This window comes from Salminus brasiliensis, chromosome 12 (assembly GCF_030463535.1).
Source record: "Salminus brasiliensis chromosome 12, fSalBra1.hap2, whole genome shotgun sequence".
Classification (NCBI taxonomy): domain Eukaryota; kingdom Metazoa; phylum Chordata; class Actinopteri; order Characiformes; family Bryconidae; genus Salminus; species Salminus brasiliensis.
This window is the reverse complement of record NC_132889.1, coordinates 13,267,419-13,290,974: the sequence shown is the minus strand read 5'-3', so window position 1 is coordinate 13,290,974 and position 23,556 is coordinate 13,267,419. Positions and strand designations below refer to the sequence as shown.

Sequence of the window (23,556 nt, the reverse complement as noted above, 5' to 3'; positions counted from 1 at the left end):
AAAGGTATTTATTTTATTTGTATTATATATGGATTATTTGTTTAAACAGGTATTGTGATTCATTTTTCTGTGTCAGGGAAAAACATGCTTCTAGCAGAAAACATGCTATAAACAGAAAACTACATAGAAGTCTTGAAGCATTAGATATTATATTTAGTTGTCATGTGGCCACCCTTATTATTTATTAAATCTTCCATTCATATCAGGAGACTCACTTTCAGCTTTTCTGCTCATACTGTATCTAAAAGAGAGTTCAGTCTTTTAATTAATTTTCTGCTGTATCCCCAACACATTCAACAAAGGGTGTAGGGAGAAAGTTGGTTATTAGGAGGGGAGTGAGTACAGCAAAAATAAATAGTTCTGAAATAGGAGTGTGAACATGACAGCATTAAAATGGAAAGTCACATCCTTCAACTTGTTAGTAGACTCAAGGCTCAAAAAAAAAAAGTCAGAACACCCTAATTCTCTTATGAAATTAAAAGTCTAGCTATTGGCAGGAATGTTGATTATGCTGTTGTGAGAATGACCTGAGAATTGCAAGTTCCGAGTCTGAGAGCACAATTGGCCTTGATCTCTAAGGGTGGATAGATGGCTTGCATTTTCTCCCCACATCTCCCCACAGTGTGATGCTGGCAGTTCGAAAAGGTTCTGGTTGCGCATGTGTTGAAGAAGGCATCTAAAATTGAAGAGAGAAAAAAAGCAAAAAGTGAAGATATGCTGCCAAATAAATAAATAAATAAACATCTAAATGTCATTTTAATGAGAATGGTCTTGACAGCGTATCTTCACAACATATTTCACAAAAGCTTTTCTGTCTTAAGGGATGCATCCATGTTTGATGTGCGTTGCAACAAAGGAGTCTTCATATCTGCTAAAATAATGTGATAATGTGATAATGTGATACAGTGATACTGGTTATGGTACTGGGGGAGGGGGGCACAGGTATTCAAATATTCAAATGGACATGTCCACTCTCTTGCAAATCTTCTTTCTGTAGCAAAAACACTGATGGATCTTGTGACTGACAGGTGCTGCCTGATGCTCAGGTGTGCCTTAGATAGATTGCTTAAATAATGAACAGCTCTATAGAATGTCTATAGTTGTCTATAGAAGCAAAGCAAGCCATTTCAAAGCTGGTGATATACTAACAAAGGTACAACAGAAAACGAGCAGTTGATGACAGACACACTGTGAGAGCTGTGATTAAAAATACAAAAATGACACTCGGTGACATAAGCCATGATGGTGGCAGCAGAATGAATTCAAAAGACTACAGAAACATTTTGTCCAATTTACAGAGAAATATGTTAAAATCAAGTCACATCAAATGTATTTGTATAGCACTTTTTATAACTGATGTTGTAGCAAAGCAGCTTTACTGTTTACCACTATTGCTTATGTCCATGAACCCCTGGATCTGTAACCTTCATCTAATGGGAAACATTCATTACCAAAAGATGAACTAAACAAATGAGTTTGTAGCCTTGACTTGAATATTAAGTTTTATGTGAAAAGGCTCTTCCCCCTGCTTAAGCTGTCAGAATTTTCGGAACTAGTAAGAAGCCCGCACTCGAAAATGAGATGTCACATACAGGAGCAGGCTGTATAAGGCTTTATACATCAATATTAGAATAGTCAAATTAATTAATATAGAAGCCAGTGCAGTGCTGATAGAACTGGGCTGATATGGTAAAGATTTCTTACCATTTTACTGAGTACCCTTGCTGCAGCATTTTTTACTAATTGAAGTTTATCAGGGTTTCTGCTGGAACATCCTAAGAACATCCTGAAAAACTAAAACAACTGAAACCATCATGATAGTGTGCTTATTTGTTTTACAGGAGGTCTTAATGTTTCGCTGATATTTGGAATTACAGCCACTTCAAGCCTGTCAGACTGATGAATATGAATTATAGATTAATATAGAGTGTAGTGAGTTAATTCTGTTACTCAGACATTATTTCAACTAATTAAAATCATTAACACAGTGCATTCATCCAGTTTCAATGGAGAATCGCTGTTGACTGTGGAAAGAAGCATTTGATCATTGATATATAGGTTTACTTGGATGTATATATACAGTGACCTCCATAATTATTGGTTAATCTGGTTAAGATGTGTTCTTTAGCTTCTAATAAATTGAGTTTTTTTCTAAATAATATAGGACCACGATGGAAAAAAGAGTAAAATCCAACCTTTAACTTAAGTGAATTTATTCAGTAGGAAAAAAAATCCCACATTAAGAAATAATTGTTTAACATCAAATCATGTGTGCCACAATTATTGGCACCCCTGGTGTTAATACTTTGTACAACCCCCTTTTGCCAACAAAAAAGCACCTAATCTTCTCTTATAATGTTTCACAAGATGGGAGAATACAGATAGAGGGATCTTTGACCATTCCTCTTTGCACAATCTCTCTAAATCATCCAGCGACCTTGGGCCTCTCCTCTGCACTCTCCTCTTCAGCTCACCCCACAGGTTTTCAATGGTGTTGAGGTCTGGGGACTGAGATGGCCATGGGAGGAGCTTGATTCTGTGTGTGGTTAACCAGTTCTGTGTAGATTTGGCCATATGTTTTGGGTCATTATCTTGCTGAAAGACCCAGTGATGACCCATCTTCAGCTTTTGGGCAGAAGCCACCAGATTTTGTTTTAAAATGTCCTGGTATTTCAAAGCATTCATGATGCCATGCACCCTAACAAGCACAGCATCACTGATCCTTCCCCATATTTCACAGTGGGCATGAGGTGCTTTTCTGCATACTCAGCTCTTGTGTTATGCCAGACCCACTTAGAGCATTTGTTTCTTAGTTTCATCTGACCAAAGCACACGGTCCCAGTTGAAGTTCCAGTACTGCTTAGCAAACTCCAAACGTTTGCGTTTATGATTGTGAGTGAGAAAAGGTTTTTTCCGTGCATGCCTCCCAAACAGCTTGTTGGCATGCAGATAGCACCTGATGGTTGTTTTGGAGACTTTGTGACCCCAAGAAGCTACCATTTGTTGCAATTCTGTAACAGTGAGCTTTGGAGACCTTTTTATTTCTCTCATCATCCTCCTCACTGTGCGTGGTGGCTAAATAAACTTGCGTCCTCGTCCAGGCTTGTTTACCACTGTTCCAGTTGTTTTAAACTTCTTAATAATTCCTCTGACAGTAGATATGGACAGGTGTAGGTGAGTGGCTGTTTTCTTGTAGCCATTGCCTGACTTGTGGAGGTCAACACACATCTGCCTTACTTGAATGGTATGTTCCTTTGTCTTTCCCATGTTGAAGAGAAATGGCCTCTGTGTCACGTCATATTTATACCCCAGGGAAATAGGAAGTTGTGAATTACTAATTAAATGTTCCTACATACTCTGATCAACTTCGTAAACTACTGTAGAATTGACAGAAATACTTTAATTACATTTATTTCCTAAGAAATGTTAGGGGTGCCAATAATTGTGGAACAGGTGATTTTATGAAGAATAATTATTTCTTAGTCAGGGATTTTTTTTCCCCCCTTAAAATTCACTTGAGTTAAAGGTTGGATTTTACTTTTTTTCCATCGTGGTCCTATATTATTTAGAAAAAAACTCAATTTATTAGAAGCTAAAGAACACATCTTAACCAGGGGTGCCAATAATTATGAAGGGCACTGTATATATATATATATATATATATATATATATATATATATATATATATACACACATGTGAGATAGGGCTAGCTCTTCCTACAGTGAAACCATGGCTGAACCCAGCATGGGGTAAGTCCTGATTCCATTGGATCACCCCCACTGGGGGACTGATCTAAGAGAGTATAGAGGGATCAACAGCATTAGTCTTGGTATTAGAAGAAGAACAAAGAGCAAATCCTCTTTGGCTCAGCATCCATGGCAGTGTTAGAGGAGGGGAACACCATCTTCTTTTTTTAACTTGTTCGGTGCAACATTTAAGTTTGATGCTTGAATCAGATAACCGCTTCAGTCAGCTCGAGTCAGACAGTATGAGCTTTTCCGCCAATAACCTCATCAACTGCTTTCGGCTTTCTGTAAAGGGTGGTCTCCCAGTCAACATAATGGCAGAAAATGGCTCCAATTGTGTGTACTCATGTCATTCTTATTTTGTCTAGAGCTACCCAGCTTGTCACATTTGTACAGAATTACCACAGAAACATCTTCCATCTTCCCCTGTTTCTCTCCAATGAATGCTTTTGTCCTACATATTGTGAACATGAAAATGAAAATAAATGTGCCAGTAAGGTTTCTTTGATGCCATTACAGAATCATTTTTGGGCCTTTGGTGCTCGCCCCCATTAAAAGTCATCAGATTCATCTGGATTAAAAATTACATGTATATTTATTTTTTTTTAATAATTGATTTAAAGTAATGATTTCAAGTAAGAACTTATTTGCTCTAGATGGGTAGGATAGTCAATGCAGGGATCTGTTAACTGGCATTCTGAATTGGCAGTTAGTGTTCCCCTCCAGGCAATTTGAGTTGTGCAGTGATGTTGTATTATTAGCAGTTCCATAAGATGTGGTTGGCTAGCTTCACATGATTAGGGGGAGGCCTAGCTAATGGATAATTGGCAAGAACACTAAGGAATAGAGAACCTCCAAAAATGTAAATATGTTATACCATTTTAACCAAAAACTAGCAAGTGAAATATTTTTAAATCTAGTCTAAATATAAGATCTGTTATTTGCTAAGATTTGCTATGTATATATTATAAGGTTATTCAATATATTAATAATTATTTTAACCTGTTTAAGGTAAGATGGAATTACTGGAAGTGTCAGACTCCTCTGGCAGATCATTTTGCCTGTTTACAAAATTTCTTGAATTAAGCAAAATGATCTGTCAACAAAATAAGACATGTTTAGTTGATAAACAGTTCAGATAAGTTAATAAATCTTATAATATTACTACAGTAATCTCAAAATAACAATGCTTAATTAGGCTACATAGACGAGGATTTCACTTGCTAAGATATAATTTTTTTGCAGTACATTCATGGGCCTTCATGTTTAAGAGCATAACCGTGTACAGAAGCAAACATGTCAAATGTCAACATTTTTCTGTTTTGTGACTCACAGGACAAGGAGCGGTGTCATCTAAACTTCTAATCCCGTCACAGCATCCCTTTTCTTTTCCCCGACAGGTGTCATATCCGAGTGATTGACACATTTGGCACAGAGCCAGCATATAACCACGAGGAGTACGCCACACTGCACGGCTACAGGACCAACTGGGGCTACTGGAACCTCAACTGTCGCCAGTACATGACCATGTTCCGTAAGCAGGACTTTGTTTTTGACTCAGTGCTTTGGAAGAGCGGTTCAAGGCAGCTAGGTAGAACTGAGATAAACGCGGGCCAAGTTCTGGTATGTGTTTGAGCGTATTCCTGTGTTCATAGCTCATTGGGCTGCAGCTGCTACTGGGCCATGCCTGTGGTGTGTGTGTGTGTGTGTGCGCGTGTTGGAAGTGAAACAGAACAAGTTTTTGTGAGAAGCACAGCAGATGTTCACAGTCACAGCTGGAAAGTCTGTCTTGCTGCCTGTGTGTCTGTATTTCTGCCCATGCAAAAAATGTTACAGTCACAAAAATGTTACAATCGGTTTGCATGCAAGATTCCACTGAGTGGAGGCTAGAAACTATTTGAATGTAGGTACAAGGTTACATGATTGAGTACTTGGTTATATAAATAACTACAGGTAGAGGAAACTCCATTTGCTGTACTTAAGCTGTGTTCTCTCTACCTGAACACAAAGCTGCTATACACATTATTTGCACTGCACATTTTATTTATCTGGCCTCAGCATACGCACCTGAAACTATACCCATTTACTTGCACAACACCCAGTTCTAATCACTGGACTAGACGTTTATGTAATTTGACTATAATAACTTACCTTGCACCTTAATCACCTAGCCTCCCATGCACACATTGCACATGTACATGCACAGATTTATATTTACTGTGTTTATTGACTTATGTCTATGCACCCTGTCTCAAGTCTTATCCTTACTCTGTCCTACTTCTTTACCTCTTACTGCACAGGAGATTCATATGTTGTTTGTTGCCGTACAGTACAAGCCTGTACTAGTGTAATGCCAATAAAATGAATGGAATTTAATTAAATGGAACAATAATAGGAGTGTAAGAAAATATGGATATTTTGAAAAATCTAATTCCGTATCAATTCCTAAAAGCACAGTATCGATTTGTAATTCATTGTTGTCATGGTTGAAAGCTTGAAGGCAGATGTAGAGGTGAAAACAAAACTAAAAACAAACATGATAGCTAAACACACACTGGGAAAACAACAAAACTAACAAACACGAATCAAACAAGCCAAGCAAACAAACCATAAACTGACATTATAGACTCACATGCACAAGATCAAACAAGGAACTCTGAAACAAAGGGACTACATATGCAGAGACACTGACAAGAAACGTCTGAGGAAGATAATGAGAGGGCAGGGCTACAAAGGCTAGGGTGAAGACAAGAGAGGAGATAAGAACAAAGCAAAAAAAACAAAACAAACTGACAAGAAAATAAAAAAGAGAAAACGGGCAGACGGACACAAACCAGACAAAAGTGTGACAATAGTTTACATGCAAAGCTTGGTGGCAGACATTGGTTAATTTTTTGTTATGTTTAAACTCTGACCACTAGATAGCTTTTCACTTTTCTTTTACTCAAATTACATGCATATGGTGGTGTGTTTTCCATATATGATATATTTTTCTACAATTTTGTAATATATTGCCTTTCTTATGGTACTTACATCTGCGTTGTATGGTGGAAAAACAGTCTTTGCTAAACAATATTTTCTGTACACTCACTGAGGAATTTATAAGGTAGAATATAGGACCTCCTTTTTACTCACAATTATTTTGAAGCATGGATACCACAAGATATAGGGAAATGTTCATTTAAGAATGTGGTCCATTTTGGCATGACTGTGTCTTGTAATTCTCCTGTAAATCTCTTGTTCTACTAAATCCTGAAGATGTGTTATTGGATTTAGACCCAGTGACTGGGAAGGCCACTGAAGAAATCACTGTCATGTTCATGAAACCAGTTCTAGACAAATTTTGCTTTGTCACATGGTGTATTCTGATGAAAGAAGCCATTAGAAGATAAAAAGTAAATTATGGACAGCAACTAGCACCACGGCATGACCATGTTCTGTAAGAACATTTCTGTGGAAGAGTGCCTTAAAGCAGCTAGGTAAAACTGAGATAAACCAAAGCCAAGTTTTGGTTTGTTTGAGCGTATGCCATGTTTTCAGAGCTCATCTGGCTACAGCTGCTACTGGGCCATGCCTGAGGGGTGTGTGTGAGTGTGTGTTATAAGTCAAATACATCACAGAGTGAGGCCATGAAGGTATCCACATGGACAGCCATTGCCATTAAAACACCAAGACACCACCTCTGTCGAATGTTGACACAAGACAGGTTGGGTCAATGGATTCAAGCTGTTTGCACCAAACTCTGACTTTACCCTCTGTTGTTCAGAAGAAATGATGATTCCTCCGAGATTCATCAGACCACGCTACATTTTTTCAGTCTTCAAATGTCCTCAGCTTTTTGTCCTTGGCTGACAGAAGTGGGACCTGTCATGGTCTTCTGCTGTTGTAGCCCAGACAACTCATAGTTGGATGTGTTATGCATTCTGTGATGCTTTTTTGTTGCTTACCACAATTTATGTATTTAATCATTACACAAACAAAAAAAACTCTAACACTAACAATCCCCCCCCCCCATTCCAATGGCTGATGTGAGCATTATCAAAAGCTGCTGGCCTGTACCTGCATCTTAATTTATGCTTTACATTGCTGCCAGATGATTGACTGAGTAGATGTTTACTTGAACAAGTAGGTGTACAGGTGTTCCTAATAAAGTGCTTGGCGAGTGTGTATGGGCCTGTCAAAATTATGAATATTTAATCTCTGCTCAGTCCACAAACAGCAACAACCTAGTCAGACATAGCCAGTACCAATACCTTAAAAAAAAAATAATGAGATTCACTGAATTTTGTATTTTTCTTTTAGCACACACTCCTGACAACTCGTTCATGGGTTTTGTGGCTGAAGAACTGAATGAGACAGAGAGGCTCAACATTCAGCGAGAGAAAGTCAACAATATGGCTGTGGTCTATGGCAAAGAGGCCAACATGTGGAAGGTAGGAAACATGCACAATGTTTAATTCTATGTCTGTGTACATACAGTCACGTCCATAAATATCTCAACATTGGCACTTTATGCATCATATATGCTCAAAGTGCATTTATAGTATTAACTCCAGTATGTAGTTACCTAGTCGACATCCAGATATTTATGGACCTGGCTGTTTAAATATGTTTCATATACAATAATATGCAGAAGTTTGAGACTCGCAATGGGGAAATGCATAGTTTTGTTAATTGCATGGGTGTTACTAACAATAGTACCTCTTTTCTAAGTGTTACCTTAGATTAAGATCTCTTGGATTACACTGAAGAAACAAGGCAAAAAGTTTGCTCATTTATTGATTATTGGAATGTTATGCATGAATCATATTTTGTACATGCATATAATAATTTCAAAAGTGCAGGATAAACCTAAGGGGAATGGATTTATCCCATTAAAGATGATTTTAATGTTTTTATGTTTTGTTTTCTTTGTTATTTATGATCTGCTCTGTTGGAAGTGGGCTTCAGACATAGAGGAAATATCAGTACCATACACTGATTAGTACTAGTGACTAATACCTTATTTGCATTTATTTTAATTAGTACATTATTAGACATAACCGAGCATTTTGAATGATAACATCAGCTGTGATTCTTTTCAATTTTTTTCAGATTACAAATGGATTTATACATTAACGTTCTTAATGTAATGTATATATTTCTAGATGTTAACATAGTACATTTAACACTTTAACTGCAGTAACTCAACAAGGGATAGTTTTGGCGGGTCAGTTTTTAAAACATGACACATATAGCTTCTGTAAAAAAAACATATTACTTAATACACTGTATACAAATAAAGACATATGAAAATATACAAAAACAAACACACACACACACAGCAACCAACAAGACATTCTTCATGAATATTTCACTCCTGTGAATCAAATTAAGGAGTAGGGGATTTATGATCGTCTGCCTCTTCATTTGTCATCGACACTCATTTCAGCGTGCCGCATGCTATGGTTTGTACGGAGTGAAGGGCCTCTGAGTGCCACCTCAGTCATGTAAAGTCTCAAAACTGATGAGAACATAATGAGCTCTTTTCACACTGACTGATAGAGCCAGCGAGATGCATGCCTCCTCTCAAGTCGCATCTGTTTACGAGCATTATAAATCCAAAGTCAGCGACGGCCTCCGTAATAACTCTCTGATGAATTGTCCAACATGTTCACCTGGTAAGTAGCGCTGGAGATTTGCTCGCAACGTGAAGAGGCACTTGTCCCTTAGGAGTGAGTATCATTTTACACCCCTAAAGTACGCAGTAGACTCTGCACTGTCTGACAGCGCCTCTGCCGGAACGCACAGAGACGGATTGCCTTGTTCTTATCATGGCTTGTTGTGTGCACTGATAGTGTTGAGCAGCCGTGGCGTTTGGGACAGCGTGAGGTTAGCAACGTGACGCTTTTCATGATAAGGAAGTGCAGAGAACAGAAAGAAACCGCATGTAAACATCAACAGAGGGAGAGGCGTCTCTGCTGCCTCTACCAAAACCTGACAAACAGCAGACTTCACATGATCATACCAGGGAAGAGTGACATTCCGTGCTTTTTTGGAATTAGAGCTGGGTGTAGTACGTTTGAAAACACACCACTTGCTGCCCAGTCCGTACAGTCCACATGCGGAAACCAAGTGGCAAAAGAGCCCACTTTGAATGTTTGATAGTTGTGATGTCATATCCATGAAGATATTTACATATTAGCACTTATCCAGTCCCAAGCAATTCAGCTTACTTGTTAATGGTAACCTTAGAGTGTGTGTTGTTACTGCAGTTTTTCCACAGTATAACAATGCTTTAAATAGGCTTGTTAACTTACATCTGATTATTTTTTGGCCCAAACAAAGTCACATGCGTACTATTTATACATCAAAGAACAACTGATGTTTCCTCTAAAATATCAAAAGTATTAAGGGGAAAATTTGCCCTCTTTTGCAGCAGTAACAGCCTCTACTGTTCTGAGAAGGCTTTACTTTAGATGTTGGTGTGAGGATTTGAGGTCAGGTACTGATGTTGGATAATCACAAGTCCCTCTCCAACTTATCCCAAAGGTTTAGGAAGGAGATTTATCACTGCAAGTGGCAAAAGAGCCGACTTTGAATTTTTGGTAGTTGTGATGTCATATCCATGAACATATTTACATATAAGCACCTATCCAGACCCAAGCAATTCAGCTTACCCATTAATGTTAACCTGAGAGTGAGTGTTGTTACTGCAGTCTGCATCTTTTTGAAAAAGGGCACAACACATGACACTTTTCTGTTTGTCATTTCGATAGGGTTGAGAAGTATTCCGGTAAAGATTATTATCTTTAAAATATTAAAATATTAAAAATGCAACCTGTAACCAAATCTGAAGGATTAATAAATTAAAGTAAAATAATTTAATTACTTCCTGTTACTTTTGCACTAGAATAGAAAAAAATATTTATCTTGGCATAGTTGAACAAAGAAAACTCACTGAAACTCAGGCATAACCAAAACAAGGCTGAAAAACAGGCTAATCACAGCAGTCTTATTTACTTACAGTTTATTTACTTCCCAAAACCTTACATGCAATTACTACTAGACTACTAGAAAAAGCCCTAGTCAGAGCATGGTAAAATTGTAAAACTCTCTTTGGCTTGTCCACAGCACACTGTGATTAGAGGACAGCAACACTATCTGGTATTGCAGTGTTTAATATGCAATAGTGTATAATATGCAGCTTCTGTTAACCATTGCAGTGTCGTCAACCAAAAGCCAAAAAAAAAAAAAGAAAAGCTGTGTTTTTTTCCACAGTATAACAAGGCTGTAAATAGGCTTGTTAAATTACATCTGATTATTTTCTGGACCAAACAAAGTCACATGCTTACTATTTATACATCAAAGAACAACTGATGTTTCCTCTAAAATATCAAAGGCATTAAGGGAAAGTTTGCCCTCTTTTGCTGCAGTAACAGCCTCTACTTTTCTGAGAAGGCTTTACTTTAGATGTTGGTGTGAGGATTTGAGGTCAGGTACTGATGTTGGATAATCACAAATCCCACTCCAACTTCTCCCAAAGGTTTATCCCAAAGGAGATTTATTACTGCACAGAATGAAGTTCCACTGCTGGCCTGTGCTGGGGGGCCTGTGCTGTGCTTGCACCTCTGTAGCTGATGCTAGCTGAGGCCTATTCTAGACTCAGTGTTCCTCAATGGAGATTATACAGGCTGTTTGTGTGCAACTGAGTGCCTGTGTCAGCAATAGGTAGTCCTTCCAGTAGCTAAATTCAATAATTAGAAGAGTGCCTACAAATGTTTGGATATATAGTGTGTGTGATAGCATTGTATGTGTTCCACTATTACCCAACCCAGCCATTGACATACATCAGTCTTAAATGCACAGTAATAAAACAGCCTTCTTATTTGTAAGGGGTTGCAAAAAAGGAATGTAAAAATGAATTATGATTCCTCATGTTTGCTTGAGGGACAAGTGAAGTCTAGTAGACTTTGGCTTGGCTATGATTATTCCTCTGGGGCCATTCTAAAACCCTTTAAATGGCAGATTCTAAACATCTCATGCAGTGAAATTTTCTTCATCAGAGCGATGAACTGCAGGCCACCTCGCCTCAGTCGTCTCTACAGCCTTGGTGTCACTTAGCTGCATTACTTTGCTAGGCTCACAGGAAATAAACGAATGTTCTCTTTCTCTATTTTTTTGTTTTTCGCATCTCCATCTGTTCTTGCGTTATTTTCAGCTCCAGGTATGTAAGCGATTTAATTGATTGTTAGATCAAAACAAATCCCGCAGCATATGGCCTACTGTGCATGGTGCTTTTCTTCTCTGATATTGTAAGTGTTACAAAGCACAGTACGGACAGCTGCAGTGTGCTATCATCATCTAAAAGAAAGATGTATTAGGAGCTGTATAACAAATCTAATGCGCACTTGTGTGTCATTTCAAACACAATATCAGACCTAAAAATATATTAACTTCCAATTTGCATAAGTACAGTGAAAAATAAAACATTTTACCAACTTATTATTAAGCCATTCCTGGAGCCGATGCAGGAATATAAGAGCAGAGGAATGAAATGAAGTGAGGAAAGACATTTAACAGTCTTTTTGGATAGTAAATAGGAATATTAAAATATGTCCATAAAACAACTTCTTAAACTACATACAGTTGTGGTCAAGTTTACATTCACTCATTATGGACATTAAAGTTGTGACAATATTGAGCTTTCAGGGATATACTTTTGAACTGTTCTTTTTCTGGCCTAAAGTCAATAGCATGCACCATATAAGCACAGACCATATATTTTCACATATTTCACCCTGTATATATTATGTATTTTATAATTGTTACTTTATGTTTATCAAAAAATTTTCAGAAAACACTGAAAGTCCAGTATTGCCATAACATTCATGTCCATTATGAGTGTATATAAATGTTCAACCACAACCGTATGTCATTGTAGTCCAGCATTGACAAGCATGTGGCATTGAGCAAATATGCATTAATATAATTAGTAAATATAATGTGTTCTACAGTAAGCAGAAAATGTTCAGAAAACACTGAAAGTCCAGTATTGCCATATTTTTATAATGATGCAGATGTAAATAATATAGTAATCCAGCATGTAAGGTTCGAAACACACTGCTCTTCGGAATAAATATGACAATAACATGTCAGTGGAACATCAAACTGACAGTTATTTTTCATAGCTATTTGTGCAAGTGATGGGTCTGAGGAAGGGCCATCCTACTCAACCCAAAAAAGTTATGCCATTGTGCTTTCTTGGCTGTGACATCACTGGAAATAAAACTCCCAACAATGTCCACAATGTCCCGATAAAAGCTTCTTTTAATATATTCAAACACATTTTTACTGATTAGGCACTCTTACTTTGGTACATTTGGGCATTTGGGACACTTTACATTTGCAAATAAGTATATGTGGGAAGTGTAGGAAACTTACAGCGGGAGTATTTGTGCCCAGTTCAGCTTCAGTTTATTTGACTATACTGCAGTAATGGTGGCCTCTTCACGGCTCAGCTCACTCTTATTCTCTTTGTGTTGATGTCCTTCATCAGTACTGTGGTTTTAGATCAATACAGCCCAGCCAGGGACAATGCCAGCTTTCAGAAGAGGGACATGGCGCGAGTCATGTGAGGCCTAGCCATTGATTTTGTGAATGCCAATCCTTTGTTGATAGGAGTCTAACAAATTTCATCACCCATTTTATCTCTCAACTGCGCACCCATTTTGAAAAGACTGCTTTTGTACACATGGTATGATCTGGAAAGGTTTTAGAGCCAGGCTTGTTCAGACAGGACTAGAAAAGTTTTCTTCTACTCTGTATTTCACTTTTACTTTCTTCCCATTCAAAGTAGGGGTTGAAAGACACTTGGGATGGTGCTGTTAGGGCCTGCTTAAGGTGCACATAATCAAGCACAACAAATTCATGCACTTTTCTTTTAGCAAGTGAGGTTGTACCTTACTCTACCAATTCACAACTAGTCTAATATGATAAAGTGAGTGTGACGCTTGTGTGAACTTCATTATGAATTATGCAGCAAGTAATGATTTAAATGGGTAAATTATTTATGCTTGGCATCACAGGGAAGGTTTCCTAAGTTTGAAGGATTTTTTGTACGTTTTCTGAGGAGGAAGACTTTTCCATTATTCACCATTTTTTTGGCCACACATTAAAAAGTATTTGTATTAATTATTATTATTATTCAGCGCTGCACCACATGACCACAGGACCACATATATCTCCTTGCACTCTTCTGAAAGAAGCCTACACCTTATTTCAAAGATGGCTCAATGTTTGGTTAAGAGGATATTTCTGCACTCAGGTCTTCTAGGTGTCATAGATTTAGAATTTAAAGGAAACCATTACTGCAAAAACAGAAAAGGTCATTTATAAATTAAACTACTGTGATCATGCTTTATGATACAACAGAAAATTAACCTCTAAAAAGTTTCCTCTCTAGCTTTGTTCAGGCTGTATCACAGTGCTGGCCTTGGTGCTTCCAGTGGAAACAGAATTCAGTGTGTTTGCCTTTTCTGTTGGGGCAAATGAGCGCAGGTTAGCTAATTAGCTTTTATATCATCTCTTTAATCAAAGGCTAATGGCTCTTAACACTCAAGGTGAACCTCTGAAACCCCATTTGCCCTGACAAGCCATGCAGGAATCCTCATAAATCATTGCTGTCCATATTAAAAAGTCTTATCCATTTATCAGCTTCCAACTTCCCAGCAGCTGTTTCATTCCTATTGACTCTGTAAGGTCACTAGTTCTGTTTATTTTGTTCTTTTTGTTCGGTTTCGTTTTCGGAAAAAAAATATGATCTAGAGTTAGGATCATCAAATTTAGTCAGATTCAGATTTAGCCAGATTCAGATTTACCTTTCAGTTAGAGCTATCCCATTTAGAAAAAAATGTTTCTTTTATAACACGACAGCAATCCTGTGCAGGGCAACAAAAGTTTTTGTGAGGTTTCTTTATGAAAGCAATTGTTCTCAAATCAAGGTTGGATTAGCATTTAGACAATTGCACATTTTTTTACATTATTTTTCCATCTATACTTTATTGACTGTAAATCAGTTTCGTTATTTCGACTCTAGCAAAGATAGCCCTTCTCTAGCACTAGTACTTCTATGAGATTAGCAGTTCAATGTTCCAAACTAAATTGTTTGTTTGTATTTGCCCATGAGGAATTGGCTAAGATTCCTCAGAAATGCTGCCAGAAGCTGGTGTTTGGCTTTTCATCACATTTGTAGAAGGTCATAACAGCAAAATGGTGCTCTGCTAAGTATTAATGGTGCTGGTCATGAAGGGGTTGAATAATTCTCAGACTGCTGTATTCATCAAAAGTGGCATTTCATGTTAAATTTGGAGAGATTTGTTTGTGTTGAGCTATTTAAATTGGTCTTGTTTGATTGGTTTATTGCAAACAGCTGAAAGTTTGTAAATTTGTGTATTTTTATTTGAATAATTTTAATTGTTCAATTCAAAGACCTTTGGGTAGCATAAATAAAAAAGCCCTTATAAACAGAAAGTGAATAATTGTTTGTTAATGGCTGTAAAGAAGTGTGTAATAAGTACATATGCATTAATAAAGTATACTATTTGAATTATGCACATATAAACGATGAAGCAATTCTGAACCGTAGTAAATATTAATTAATTGTAGTTTAGTAATTATTTAGTTTTTTGATATTGATGTATAAATTATATTAACTAAAAGTTAAATAGTAATTATTAATGGTTTTGAGGGAAACCATAATCATAAATTCATAAATAGTCATATAAATACATAGCGAATATATCAGCTTTTTAAATATTTGGGCAGTTGCATTTATTGAAACCTATTATATTCATTAAAACATATATATCTATATGTTTCCAACTTTACTTATTTCTCCAAAAAGGGTAAAGACAAGTTCCTGACCATCTTGCACCGTTACATGGACATCCATGGAACAGTCTACTATGAAACCCAGCGACCTCCAGAAGTGCCTGCCTTTGTCAGGAACCATGGCCTTTTGCCCCAGCATGAGCTCCAGCAACTTCTTAGAAAAGCCAAGGTACTGGCAGCATGTAATGGATTTAACTGCACATGTACATGTACATATGTACATAGACACCGGGATCACTGTGCATTTAGTACAATAGCAATGCTTAGTTAGATTAGTTCTCTTTTGTCGAATTACACCTCTTTCTGCCTTCTTTTCTGTCTTCTTACTGTGAAATTTCACTTCAGCTTTTTGTAGGATTTGGCTTTCCTTACGAAGGTCCTGCTCCTTTGGAGGCCATAGCTAATGGCTGCATTTTCCTGCAGCCCAAATTCCAACCACCCCGCAGCTCTCTCAACAACGAGTTCTTCAGAGGGAAGCCCATGTCCAGAGAGGCAAGTTCATACAGTTCGACAAGCTCAGGACCTGTTTTTTATTTATTTATTTATTTTTAGAATGGGAGAAGGACACTTCTTTTTGTGAGTGTTTTTGCATATAAATGCTAGGATGAGCAATATAGCAAAACTGTGGAAAGCTGAACTGGTTACATAACTAATATGCGACTGAAACGTGTCAGTGTGTAGATAACAAGGATTTCAACAGTAGTAAGGGAGTCACAGTAATGGCACTAAACAGAGGCCACTAGTCCTGACTAGCCTTAATTAGCCCAGGATCCTACAAATCTGACCTTTTTTTAATAATGTTTTTATTATGCTTGTTTGTATTATTTATTATTATGTCTGTTGGTAAAGTTTACTGACATCCAATGTTTAATGGACTACAACCAATAGTGGGTGGGAAAGGAATAGTGAGAATGGCACAGAAATTTCTAAATCATCAGCAAAGTGGAAATTTAGACCACATTTTACAGACAGTAAGGCCAGGGAGGACTTTAAAAGATGAAAAGTGGTCCTAAAACAGAACCTTGTAAAACACCTTGCTAATCTAAAGCAAAGCTCTCTGTCGGTGAGTTATGATTTGAACTAGGCTAAAGCTTAGTATGAGATATATAGAATCATTCTGTCCATTTATCTGCAACCGGTTTGATTTGATTTAATTGAAAACATTGATTTAAAACTTAACCTGTGCAGCATCATGTATGCCACTGCTATGTGTAGCTGATAACTCTTCTATCTACACTCTTTTATTCTTCTAATGAAGGTGTCATCTCAGCATCCCTATGCTGAACAGTACATCGGCAGACCCCACGTCATCACAGTGGACTACAACAACTCAGAGGAAGTTGAGGCCGTCATTCGGGATGTCCTGAAAGCCAAGGTGAATTCAGTCAGTAATCTTCTCATTAGCATGTTGTGTATCTTATGTCTCATGGCAAGTAGGAATGTTACTGTGGCAGTGTCCGCCTTATTCGGGGCAACTCCAGTTAGTATAGGAGATGCTCCAACCTGTGGACTGCTGGCCATGGTGCTGTTAGCAGCTGTGAATGGAGGATTGCTCTGCTTGAACTGTGGGTGCTCCCAGGTTCACGTGGCTTGCAGCCAAAGCCCGCGCAAGTTCACCACGCTAGGCATATTGTCCTGCTGGAGACAAGCCAGTGGCATTAATCACTCCCAGAGTGCTCAATCTGTCTCCTTCACGACCAGCAGGCACGATCAATCAATTGTTCCCCGTGAAGCGTGACTGCTAGTGCACCTTCCAGGAGAGCGTAGGCAGACTGCTGCTACAACTGCAGCCAAACACAGCGGTGAGCACTGTGGTCGAGCAACAAATAAAGAACATTTCAGAAAGAGACAAGCTGTTTTCTTCTCAGTACAAAACACTCACACCTGCATGTAGCGCATTCCTCATTCAGTGATTTCATTTTGCTGTTTTGTCATTGAATGAGCAACTACTCGCCAACACACACATTCTGTAGTAGTAACATGATACCAGTAATGACGTCATCCTTCTACGAGTCAGTGCCAAATGCTAAGATGACAATGCTTAGAACTTACTTGTATTGTAAACACAGTTGACTGCTTATAATATTGCATCCAATATTGCTTATAATATTTCATACATTCGCTGCAAGCCTAGTCTAAATTGGCTAAAATGATTTGCATCGTTAATATACTTTATAGCTCGTTAGATTGCATAATGAATACGTAAGCTGCAAATCAACACGCAGACGTGCGTTTCATTCAAAGCCTAAGTCGCAATGCTGGTGCAGCTGACTGAAGCATTAAAATTTCATTCTTCGTAGAGCTGAGCTTATCACTTCTGTATACTTGAGTAGCTGTAATTACTCATTTGTCCTAATATAATTCCTCAGGACACCTCGATAATTCTTGCATTATGGCTTCATAATTAAGTCAGCACCACACACACATGAATAGAGAACTATGGAAATGGCACTTTAGCATTATTTAGAGTGTTCAGCATTATGTAGTGCTCTCTTCACATTAGAAATCCTTTAAAAGAGCATGAAATATGCATTTTATTGCCCAAAAGTACTCTGATTTGTAACTAAGTGCCGCCTGGAAAATAGTTAGATTGTGTATTCGTGTCTGCAGCGCAATCAGAGTGGCTGTAATCACTTACAAGAATACTGAGTGCAGCTTTGCCGAAATGTGCAGTGTGTTCAAACCCGGCTCTGCATGAAACAGTGGAAAATAAAACTAGGGTGTAGGAGTGAGTTTGACATTAGAGGGGGACACATTTGCTACTATGAATCAAAGCCCCCCCAAAACATCCCCTAAAACATTAGCTAGCTACAAACCGACTCCACTGCAGCTAAGGCAAAGGTTAAGTAAAATATTGTATGTATAGTGATGTGGAATTTGTGGAATTACAGTAAACAGCAAATAAATAAATAAATAAAACCCCAGCAACGGATTGTGGCCTATGATCATTGCATTTATTTTAGTTCATTTTTTTTAATGCTGATTTTATGCTGCCATTATGCTTAAATGAGATGACAAGACAATTTGCATGATATGGTAAACACTGAAAAGGTCTGAGCTTTCCTCTAGCTACACTCTTTGGAACTTTATATGCTACAATACAGAAAGCACTTCTAATGGTGGTGTACTATATTTAATATTTTTTAAATACTTTAGTGCAGTAGCGATTTGGGGACATTACCAGAGACGTATGTTACTTGATGTTTAAGAGTGTTTTATAGCAACTTGAGCACAGTTAATGTCAACGTTAGCTGACCTGACCTGACCTGACCTAACTTTTTATATCTGACAGATGTGTTATCTATGTGGCAGTGTGAACAGCAAAAACACACTGAATTTGACATTTTCAATTCCGATTTGGTCCACTTTCATATGTGATATTAAAATCTGATATATATATATATATCCGATACATGGCAATGCTAATCAGCCAGGTTGTAATTTATGTGACTTTTTATGTGAGTTCAACTGAACATTCCATATAAATGGGCACTGAGGAGAAGGGGAATGGTCAACAGCAGTGAGCTGTCACAGAAAAGCCAGGTAGTAGTAGATATTTGGGGTGATATCTCTGTTAAAACTAAATTAGACAGCACATTTTTCAATCTCTCCCTGTTCAAAGAAATTTCTAAAGAAATGGTCGAATGCAGCCACAGGAGAAAACGGCTGCAGTGTCAAAGAAAGATCAATGCTTGAGATAAAGGGACACAAACCAAAGAACTGTCCGTGGCCGAATACCGTGCCCATTTTTATAGTGGGCTTACAGCATTCTCTGTAATAAACCCAGCGGTCTGCTCCTGTGATGCTGGCCAAAATTTCACATGAAGCATTGTTTTCTTTTCAGACAAACGTTGGATATAGGTCAACATTAGAAAGATTGTATTTGGGCTACTTGACCGGCTGTGTAAACATAGCTTAAGTTGTGATCGAAGGCCAAGCAGTCTTTGTTGGGACATACTGTAGTTGCATGTTATTGATGGCTGATGCAGATACCAAATTTTGCCAGAACACTACCTGATGTTCCTGATTGTTATCATGGCTCACTGGTGCTCTGTGTTCTGAATATATGTGTGCAGGTAGAGCCCCTCTTACCCTACGAGTACACCTGTGAAGGAATGCTAGAAAGAGTGAATGCTTACATCCAGCATCAGGTATGCTAAAATTCTGTTCATTGATCAAATGCTGATGCAAGAAAGATGTGATTTGACTTTGATGTATTGATATTAACGCAGTATCAAGATGTTTTTAGAAAAAAAAAAGATAACGCTAACATTTTTGCATTAGGCTAACTTAGCTGGTTGGCTTACTGTTTGTTGGTTCACTGAACCGCCAACACAACACCAGTTGCACACAATACATTGCAGAAGGTCAAGTGACACAGAAATTCATGTTCCTTATTTTCTGTGCCTATGTATCCAGGACTTCTGTCACCTGGATGGACCCTTTCCCTCAGCCAACGACTCTAAGCTGTGGCCGGGGAGTCCTCCAAGCCCTTTCGTCCTCCTGCCCAACTCCACATTGGTGGTGTGGGCCTCAAACATCACAGCTCCAGCCTCCTGGCCTCCTCTCAGAGCCCTCAGGCTGCTTCAGGCTCGTGAGGCCTTCTCCTGTGTGAAGGCGTGCCAGGATTCGGGCCTGGTCTGTGAGCCGGCCTTTTTCACATTCATCAACAACATGGAGGCTTTCAATGGGTGAGAACTTCAGATTAAAGAGCAAGACTTTGCTAAAATACATCCCAACATAAAACATGAATCTAGGCCTTCCGTAATTGTGCATTTTAGATCAGGCTGTTTGCTAATAACTAGATGTTTCATTTAAGTGTGTAGATAACAAAAGTAACTGTGTGTGTTATAAGCCAGATCCAGAAAGTAATTATGATGATACATATGTCTTGATAAGTATTAGGATGTTACATTTTAATCATTTTAACCATATCATTTATCTTTATTTTACACCTCTCGAACAGGCTGGACATCCGGTGTGAGGCTCTGGAAGCAGAGACGAACCATGTTTTCCCAGCTGTGGCTGTAGAGAGGAAAGAGTGTTTCCTGCAGAAAGAGCCACTTCTGTTCAGCTGCGCTGGATTCAGCTCCAAGCACAGGCGTCTCTGCCCCTGCAGGGACTACCTCCCAGGCCAGGTGGCGCTGTGCAGGGACTGCCTATAAGCGTACCATACAGATCGGGTGATATCTAAGGTACACATCTGCAAGTCCCAGGCCAGGTCAGGCTTCAGCCTTCCCCTAAGCAATAGGGTCAACAGGGTCGGGTCAAGAGGCTGATTGACTGAGGCCAGACATGCCAGAGGTGCCCTAAAGGCTGATGGATCCCTCCACATGTCTGTGTGCTCCAGATCAGGCTATTCCTCTGAAGCTGGACTGCACGGTAGGAGCCTCAGTTTGGGCCAAGTTCAGGAGGTGGACAGCTTTAGAGAGTTTCAAAATTCTTTTTATGTAAAAGGGGGGAAATGGCTATTTTTCATGACTCTTTTGTGAGTATTGGTATACCCAAATGCTAAAAGTGAAAGGAAATGACCTACTGAAGATGAATGTTAAATGTGGTTCTAGAAGCTTACGCTCAAATAACTAAACCATTGTATGGGCTTAACTGAATTACGCCACAGTCAAATAGAGTAAAGTCATCATATGTGGATTTGTTAACTCAAGATAAAGACAGAGAACATAACTGCAATTATTGTCTACATATTTTTATTATTTAAAGTCAAATAATACATTTCTTTTTTTGGAAATGTATGTGAGCAAAGTTAAAGTTACACTCAAGTTTTGTACAAGGCCTTTTCAACTGCAACTATATGTTATTTGAGCCAGAGACCATCCTTTATTTATTGAATTCTCAGTCAAACTTACAGCTGTGTATTGGCAAGAACCTGGCATCACGATACATGGGTTATGATCTATAGAATCGATAAAGTATTGATACATAGTATAGCTATACTGTGATATATCAATATCTTCTTAAACCACTAGTCAAAACAACCTTTAAGTGCATCTCATTCATTTTAAAGAGATATTATTGAGGCAATATAAGGGGTAAAGGGCATATAAAAGGAAAATTTGTGGAAACTCAGAAGTGAAGAAAATGATGAAGCCACACAGAGACTCCTCCCAACTGTTCTAGATCTGACAGGCCACCAAAACTGTCCCCATTAAACAAACAGCACTTACATCTGACAAAAATCCACAGGTGCTTCTGTTTTCAACGTCTATTGAAGAAAATAAAATAGAAAAAAGGACTATACAAAAAAAAGCACTATACAAATTTGCAAATTTAACAGCTGAAGCTCCTGCCGTTTTCAGAATGATAGATTAACCACTCCACAGTCCAGACCTCAGCATCACGGAATGTATTTGGGATTACTTGAATGGTGATATGCCTAAAATGTTCCAGCAGCTAAGAGTTATTTTTGGAGGTGTTGGAAAACCTGCCTGCAGATTTCTTTAAAAAACTGAAAGCGAGTTTCCTGAGAGCAATGAAAGCTGCATAAAACGTAAAGGGCGGACTCGCTAAATGCTGAAACATTATGTATTATATTTAGTTGAGGCTTCTGTGTATTTCTCTTCTAAATATAACTTACATATTGGCTGTTTTGACTGGAAATGAAATCAACAAAGGGTGAACTCTACATTTTTGCACAGTGTTGCAGATTACAAGGCCATTACAAAGTCATTACAAGGCCAAACTCATTTACCCAAAAATGCTACCTTTGCTCATATAACCAGCACCTGAGAGCCCATCAGCACACAGACAACATCTGTTTATGATTGGTGTTGACTTATTTCTGTTGTAAATTTTATAACGCAGTGTGAGCAGAATGTAAATGGATCGCCACAACTAGAAGGTTTGTGGGAAATGGATACTTGAAAACAACTGCAAACAAATGGAAATATCTGCACCAGTGTATTATCAGTGTATTATGCAGAGTTGCGCTGCAAGAGGCTGTAGACTTGGATTATTATCAATACCATGATTGGTTTAAACGTGCTAAAACAGTACATTGTTCTCAAAACTGTAATGCATTCCCAGAAATTCATCAGAACATAATACTACACCCATAAATATGGCTGACAGTGAGTAAAACCTTCTCTGAGACCAGTGATCTGGTTTCATTTGCATGCTGCTAAATGGCTCCAAGTTGCTATTAGTCAAACTTAGCAATGTTAGCATTTCTGGGTGAAGTATTCCTTTGAATCAAGCAGCTAATGTGGCTTCCTTACGGAGCAAAAATCTTTCTGAATAATTTGTTGGAATTCAATAATTTAAGTCATGCAGTTAATGTGTATTCTACTTTTTTTCATACGGACAAGAATATTTGAACAGAATGTACAAAGTGGTTTCATATGAAGCGAATAAAACATGCTAATTTTTACCACAGCCTTTATTGTCACTTTATTGAATCATAAGTCTTCTTTTTTTTTAATCATCATATTGTATAGTGGGTGCTTCAGAAGCCCAATAACAATACAAGACGACTGATAGTATTTCCTAATGTGTATGCATCTATGCGAACTGTCTCTCGGAAGAGCTGTAGTTTTTAAATGAACATTCGTTTTAGTTTGCCAAAAATAACCTTCACCTACATGCACACAACAGAGCTGTAGAACACCCACATATAATCCTGTTTACCTGTATATAATGTGAAACTCCCTCTTCATGGTGCCTTTTGTCACTCATGTTTGTTTTGCTGTCATAAAGCTGTCAGCCCACGTGTGTTATTTCAGGATATTGAGCTAAGTGTTTTTCCCTATGTTGAATAGTCTGACTAATCAGCCTGGAACACATTTTTAACTGTGAGGTTCTTAGTAGGGCTGCATAATATTAGAAAAAAAAACTGACTTTGCAATTTTTTGTTTTCTATAATATTTATTGTGATATCAAAAAATATAGGAATTTTCCCCAAAAATCACAAAAAGTCAATGACTC

General features: G+C 38.0%; 1 protein-coding gene across 2 annotated transcripts in view; it reads left to right on the top strand.

Moving 5' to 3' along the window:
* LOC140573759 (alpha-1,6-mannosylglycoprotein 6-beta-N-acetylglucosaminyltransferase B) overlaps positions 1-22,984 on the top strand; it is a 123,991-nt gene extending 101,007 nt beyond the window's left edge. For both annotated transcript variants that reach the window (XM_072693293.1, XM_072693292.1), the window contains exons 10-17: positions 5,148-5,281; positions 8,050-8,180; positions 15,632-15,787; positions 15,964-16,110; positions 16,877-16,993; positions 19,695-19,769; positions 20,038-20,309; positions 20,585-22,984. In XM_072693293.1, coding sequence (XP_072549394.1) covers positions 5,148-5,281; positions 8,050-8,180; positions 15,632-15,787; positions 15,964-16,110; positions 16,877-16,993; positions 19,695-19,769; positions 20,038-20,309; positions 20,585-20,783 — 1,231 coding nt within the window. In that variant the 3' untranslated portion in view covers positions 20,784-22,984. The remainder of the gene's footprint in view (positions 1-5,147; positions 5,282-8,049; positions 8,181-15,631; positions 15,788-15,963; positions 16,111-16,876; positions 16,994-19,694; positions 19,770-20,037; positions 20,310-20,584) is intronic.
* The last annotated feature ends 572 nt before the right edge of the window (positions 22,985-23,556 follow it).